Source organism: Rutidosis leptorrhynchoides, chromosome 10, assembly GCF_046630445.1.
Source record: "Rutidosis leptorrhynchoides isolate AG116_Rl617_1_P2 chromosome 10, CSIRO_AGI_Rlap_v1, whole genome shotgun sequence".
In the NCBI taxonomy this organism is placed as follows: Eukaryota; Viridiplantae; Streptophyta; class Magnoliopsida; order Asterales; family Asteraceae; genus Rutidosis; species Rutidosis leptorrhynchoides.
Window position 1 is genome coordinate 352,031,705 of NC_092342.1, and position 5,976 is coordinate 352,037,680.

Genomic DNA, 5,976 nt, shown 5'->3' on the forward strand with positions numbered 1-5,976 from the left:
GTCTTTGTATGGTTTAAAACAGGCTCTTAGAAAATGAAATAAAAAGTTTTGTGATGTATTGTTTGAACATGGTTTTACTCAAAGTATCAATGATTATTCTTTTTTTGTTAAGTCTACTGATACTAAATGTGTTTTACTCGTTTATGTTGATGATATCATAATTACTGGTAATAGTGATAAAGTTGTTAATGACTATAAAAATTTCTTATGAACTAAGTTTGAGATAAAGGACTTAGAAAAACTTAAGTATTTTTTAGGAATAGAATTACTTGAAGAAAGAGATTGTATGGTTTTGTCTCAAAGAAAGTACTGTCTTGAGGTTCTATCTGAGTTTGGCTTACTGGGTAGCAAACCTGCTATTACTCTTATGGAATGTGGTGTTATGTTTATTAATATAAATGAGCATAGTTCTTTTGATTTTCCATTGTAAAATATTGGTGAATACCAAAAACTTGTAGGTAAGTTGATTTATATCATTCTTACAAGTTGCTTATCCAGTGCATTGCCTAAGACAGTTTATGCATTCACCTTTATACACACGCTTAAAGGCTGCATTCAGAGTCTTACGGTATTTGAAAGGATATCCAGGTAAAGGTATTACTCTACAAAGAAGTAATGACTATGTTGTTACTGTTTTTGTTGATTCAGACTATGCTAAAAGCAATATGCTTAGAAAGTCTGTTATTGACTTTTGTGTTTTTTTGGAAAATACTCTTGTTTCTTGGACAAGAAAGAAGCAATCCACTGTTTCAAGATCTTCTGCGGAAGTAGAGTATAGAGCTCTTGCTTCTATTACTTGTGAGATCATCTAGATTTTAAAATTTTTGACTGATTTAAAAGTTAATACTGTTTTACCTGTTAAAGTGTTTTGTGATAGCAAGTATGCTTTGCAAATTGCTAAGAATCCTATTTTTCATGAAAGAACCAAACATTTTGAAGTGGATCTGCATTTAGTTAGAGAAAAGCTTAGCTATGGTGTTATTGAAACACATCAAATTTTTTCAAGTGACAATATTTAAGATATCTTCACTAAAGGGTTAACTAGTTGACAACATAAACTGTTGTGTGAAAGGCTTACTCTATTAAATCTTTTTCATGTTTACATAAGCGGGGGTGGTTTTGGGGGGGGGGGGGGGGGGGGGGGGGGGGGGTGGGGGTGGTGGTTATTAAAATTATATTTGTATCTTTTAATCTAAACATGATTTGTTTTTGTTTTGGACCTTATTTCTGGGTTAAGCATTGTGCAAGGGTTACCTGGTCATTTCCTCAAACCTGAAGTTTGGTGGTTAAGGTTGGAAAGTGAAACATTAGTGTTGGACTCAAAGATTAAAGTTGAGGGGGTCAAAGTGAAAAGTTTATAATTTATATAATTTATTTTTCTTTTCTTTTTCTTCATTCTGTTTTTCCGACTTCTGTATCTAACTCAAATCAAGGTTTTGTGTGTGTTCATCTTCTTCTTTTGATTTTTGTAAATCTTGAGAGAATAACAAGTTCAATATCTCTTGAATTTGTTAGTGAGGGTATTTAATGTGTGAACTTTGATTTTGGTTTACAATCATTTTGATTTTGAATATGTTGGTTATAGTTTTGATCTCATGTGATTGAAGATATTACCTTCTGTTATTGAAGAATTAATTTTGTGGTTGTTCAGTTCTTCGCCTTGTTTTATGTATCAAATTTGTAACATGAATTGATTCTTTCTATTCATCTCATGATGACCATTGTATTGTGGCTTACAACTCATTGACAAATTGTTCAACGTGTATAGAAATTGATTATTTCGAAAGTTGATATCACTTGTAGAATGTGAGTTATTGCAAAAGAACTTTATAAACATCTGTTCATATTGAAGCTTTGACAAACATTATCCAAATTGTTAGTACAATTTTAGGCATCAGTATAGAAATAAGGTAGTTCAAATATTCTAACAAAAGGTCACATTTATCTGCGTCATAATTATAATTTACACAACTCCCCGTAAACAAAAAGAAAAGGTTGACTACAAAAATGATGTTGGAATCAGAACATGGCCTATAACTAAACTTTACCGGATTTTGGTTTCTGCATGGTTAAGCTTGCCTTCTTTGCCTTCCACCATTTTTGCAACTTAAAAGACATTTTAGTTGCATGTTTCTTTGTTGCTTCATCAACATCTTTGATTCTTTTTGTTATCTTTTGCTTCCGGTCCATCTTCTTGTTGCTGCTTTCTTCTTCCCTTAATATCTTTCCCTATTCAAGTCACAAAAAACAACAAAGTTTCACTTTGTTATTTATACTGCAAATTAATCAAATTTAAGAAGATCAACATTGTAATTTCATATAGGCAACAAAATGGGCGGGTATTGCAGGCTAGGAAATTGTTTAAAAGGGTAATTTTAGTAAAGATAGGAATGAAGGATAGTACTGATCCTCGATTCTTCTTTTACCCTTTTTAAGAAGATACTTCGATTAATGCTTACAAACATAATACTTCGTATAAAAAAGATGTAGATATAACGATAGGTTGGACGACTTATTATTAAACGATGTAAGTAGGTATAAAATATAAAATATATATACTTAAACTCTTACCAAGTTTGAAGGAATTGATGGTTCATCATCTTCATCTTCGTCTTCATCATCCAAGCTTTTACCACTCATCAGTAGCTCCTTTGAATATATTTTCATGCCTGGTGCTCCAGGAATGCCCTCCATTGATTTCAACATCTTCTACATTTCAGCCTCTTTTTCAGACTTTGGAACAAAAGTTTCACCTGGCTCCCTACCCAGAAATTTACATGATACACAAGTATTTTAGTGTGAGGCTTTAAGTGGACCAAACCTTAACTAGAAGAATATAAAACAAATTGAAGTGGATGTTGTGTATTGCTCAAGTATATTTAACTTCTACCGCACACCACAACCAAGAACCAAAATTCAGCTTTACACATAAATTTATGTCTATTCTGTATTCAATTACTTTTGGTATCTTGATGCATGTCTCATGCTCTCATGAATGTTAGGAAGTCTTCGTATTACAATTATAATCATAATTATTACTTTCCGCAAAGATAATGACATATTGACATTCATTTAAAGCGTTGCGGTTTCCCACTTTTGTCATTAATCTTCATATTAGGGAAATAACCTCATAAGTAATGGAATGAATTTACCTTAGGAACTGGAGGTGGCTTCGTACTACAAGCTTCAGTGAGATCTTTACATATGAAATTAACCAATGAACTCATCTGAGGTTTTTTTTTTTGTAAATATACTCTAACACATCTGTATCGTAGTATCCTATAACCTAAACAAGAAAATACTTCAAAATTATATCCAAGAAACAAGACCAAATTTATCAAATGCTATCCTAGGAAAAACAGATAGAAAAATCTAAAAGAAAATAGATAGTTTCCTCTTGACAAGCTCGTTCTATAATTTTGCATTCTGAACCGCACTGACCTTCAGATTCTTGTTCGACAAGCTACCGGTGGACCACAATTAAGAGTCAAGATACCAACCAAAGCAGCAAATGATGTTCCCTTTGTTTATACCAAATATATATTATTTATTACAGGTTCATCCACTTACCTCTTCATATTGTTCTACGCCACACAAATGAGACTCAGAAAATGGACAAGAAATCTCTATGTCTACATTCTCAAATGTTGTGAAGTTACATATCAAAATCAGTATAACAAAAACTATTATTTTCATGTTAAATAACGCTACCAATGGACCAAAGCATCAAATCGAACAGTGGAACACTTGCACCTATGATATGTGTTTATACCATCTTATTTCATCCTATCCACTCAGTTCAAGAATTCTATTATTTTCTACTTCTCACAATGAGTAAGCATAACTCTATCGCCACATTAGTCCTAATGTCAATATATAAGTCGAACCACAAAAATTAAAATACCTAAATCTAGTAATGTACATTCATACCTAAATGCTTCTTACCTCACTTCCCACACTGAAGTAAGTCTTGTTTTCTGACAGTAATACAAAATACAAGCATCTAATATTTTCATATGCCCTAAGCACCTAATTACCTGACAAGTTCCTATCAAGTATAATAAACAAAAAATAGTAAGTACAAATTGTCATCAAAATTAGATTCATCACCTCCAGTCTATCGCCTTTTTTCACAATATCAATTTTCAACATCTAATCAGCTTCTCGTTTCTTCAAATTACACACATTCTCTGAAATCTTAATTACACCATACTCTAAAATATGAAGCAAATCACAGTCTTAATGATATTCGTGGGATTTATTTACTGAAAGCCGAATTGCCCCGGGGAAGTTTTACCGACCGTATTCAGGACCAGGTCCGACCGCCTGCCCCTCGGGATGTTATAAGGTTCGGATCCCTGTAATGCGGTTCGTGTTTCCAGCCCGAAGCGCGTGAGTGCGTTGCAAATGAGAGTATTCGATGCCAACAACTTGCCCTTTCAAAAAAAAAAAAAAATTAAATAAATAACAATACGGATAAAAAATTACCTTTTTAGGTGAAATCTTATCTTGTTTATCTTTAACTTGCAAGTATAATTCCATCGCAAGCTTCTCACATACTTGACATTTAATAAAAGGTATATCTTCTCTTCGAGCAACTCCAGCTTGTTTTGCACAACACGATATTCGTATATTCGATAAACATAATATAATAAAACTTAAAAGTAATGAATTAAACAGCACAATTTGATTGGTTTTCGCCATTAATATCCGATAGAGTTGTAGAAACGTACTGATATAAAGTCTTGATTTTGTTATAAACTAGTTGGGCGACCTGACTTTGCGCCGGTTCTTCACCATTGATTAACATTAATTACATTAATAATTATTGAAAAAGTAATTATTTATCATCTTTTTTGTTTTATTTTTCGTTTTGTCAAGGAATGACCCAAAATAGTTATGTGATTGATTTGTAATAAGCGTGAAAGTAATTATTCATCTTTTTTTTTGCTTTAGTTTTCGTCTTGTCGAGAGAAAAGACGCAAATACTCAATCAATAAAATGAGACGTACATCAACGATTGGTACCAAATACCAACTATTTAATAAATAGAAAAAACTATTTATGTTATATATATATATATATATATATATATATATATATATATATATATATATATATATATATATATATATATATATATATATATATATATATAATAATAATACCGCAACCCGCATGCGCAATACATACGTATGCGGGCACTCGCGCGCATGTGTATGCGTATACTTTGTATGCGGTATGCGGCATGCGGATTCGTATCGAATGCTTTTGTTCCCGGTACGGCAGTTACTTGGTCCTCAAGTAAGTATCTTTTCCATAATTATATCCGTGATTCGGGGAGTTGGTTATGGAAGGGATTACCATTATCTCGGATGGTTCTAGAATTAGGGTTTGCCTATATATACAAACCCTAATTATCATTCTAAGGAACAACCACGTTACGTAACAATCATTAACCACACATCTTACGTAACCAGCATCATCTCTCATCTTCTCAAGATTAACAGGTTAGTTCTTTGTCGACTAGCACCTACAGCCTTATATGGGGCCTTCCGATCAACGACCGTTATCGAAGGTGGACTTAATCACTTGGCCACCCCGCCGACATCATCATGTCGGCCAGGGTTATTCACGGTAGCTGGACCGGAGAGCCTTGTTCTAAGATCCTTAATCCCCCCCCCCTTTCGCGTATTGAACAGGCATATTAACCCTATGGTAAAAATATGCATGATCAAGTGGTGCTTTCGTTGAGAGCCGAACTAGTTCAAGACTGTTTAATTGCTTTTTTTTTCTTTTTTTAAAAAAGAGGTTTTGAATTATAAGGCTCATTATTCACAAATTTTTTTTTTTGAATTTTTTCTTTTACAGTATCATGACTTCCGGGGACTCATCGGAACGTATTCAAACAGATAATCAAAATACACCGTCTGGTAATCAGCAGACGCAAGCTATGACCACGGGGGCGGGATACGC

General features: G+C 33.2%; 2 protein-coding genes across 4 annotated transcripts; both read right to left on the bottom strand.

Moving 5' to 3' along the window:
- Positions 1 to 1,865: 1,865 nt before the first annotated feature.
- LOC139872770 (uncharacterized) lies at positions 1,866 to 4,258 on the bottom strand. Of its 3 annotated transcripts, XM_071860694.1 has the most exons (4): positions 4,111 to 4,258; positions 3,153 to 3,286; positions 2,572 to 2,761; positions 1,866 to 2,229 (listed from the first exon to the last, which is right to left on the bottom strand). In XM_071860694.1, exons 3-4 carry the CDS (start codon positions 2,704 to 2,706, stop codon positions 2,038 to 2,040), a joined length of 327 nt encoding a protein of 108 aa, XP_071716795.1. In that variant the 5' UTR covers positions 2,707 to 2,761; positions 3,153 to 3,286; positions 4,111 to 4,258; the 3' UTR covers positions 1,866 to 2,037. The 3 variants fall into 3 exon arrangements, with proteins under 3 accessions (XP_071716795.1, XP_071716796.1, XP_071716793.1); XM_071860695.1 differs by having other exon boundaries at positions 2,572 to 2,753; positions 3,153 to 4,258; XM_071860692.1 differs by having other exon boundaries at positions 3,153 to 4,258.
- On the bottom strand, positions 2,710 to 4,704 carry LOC139871497 (uncharacterized). Its single transcript, XM_071859200.1, has 8 exons — positions 4,489 to 4,704; positions 4,038 to 4,048; positions 3,823 to 3,863; positions 3,571 to 3,632; positions 3,442 to 3,463; positions 3,153 to 3,286; positions 2,822 to 2,826; positions 2,710 to 2,761 (listed from the first exon to the last, which is right to left on the bottom strand). The coding sequence occupies exons 1-8, from the start codon at positions 4,702 to 4,704 to the stop codon at positions 2,710 to 2,712; spliced, it is 543 nt and encodes a 180-aa protein (XP_071715301.1).
- Positions 4,705 to 5,976: the final 1,272 nt, after the last annotated feature.

Bases quoted from the DNA above. Each gene is read 5' to 3' on its own strand.
- LOC139871497 (XM_071859200.1), bottom strand. From the start codon at position 4,704: ATGGCGAAAACCAATCAAATTGTGCTGTTTAATTCATTACTTTTAAGT. The intron at 3,633-3,822 runs GTAGAAAATAAT...TTGAGAATGTAG, and splicing joins ATGCTTACTCATTGTGAGAA to ACATAGAGATTTCTTGTCCA. The intron at 3,287-3,441 runs GTCAGTGCGGTT...TTTCTTGTTTAG, and splicing joins TGTCGAACAAGAATCTGAAG to GTTATAGGATACTACGATAC.
- LOC139872770 (XM_071860694.1), bottom strand. From the start codon at position 2,706: ATGTTGAAATCAATGGAGGGCATTCCTGGAGCACCAGGCATGAAAATA. The intron at 2,230-2,571 runs GTAAGAGTTTAA...TGACTTGAATAG, and splicing joins CATCAATTCCTTCAAACTTG to GGAAAGATATTAAGGGAAGA.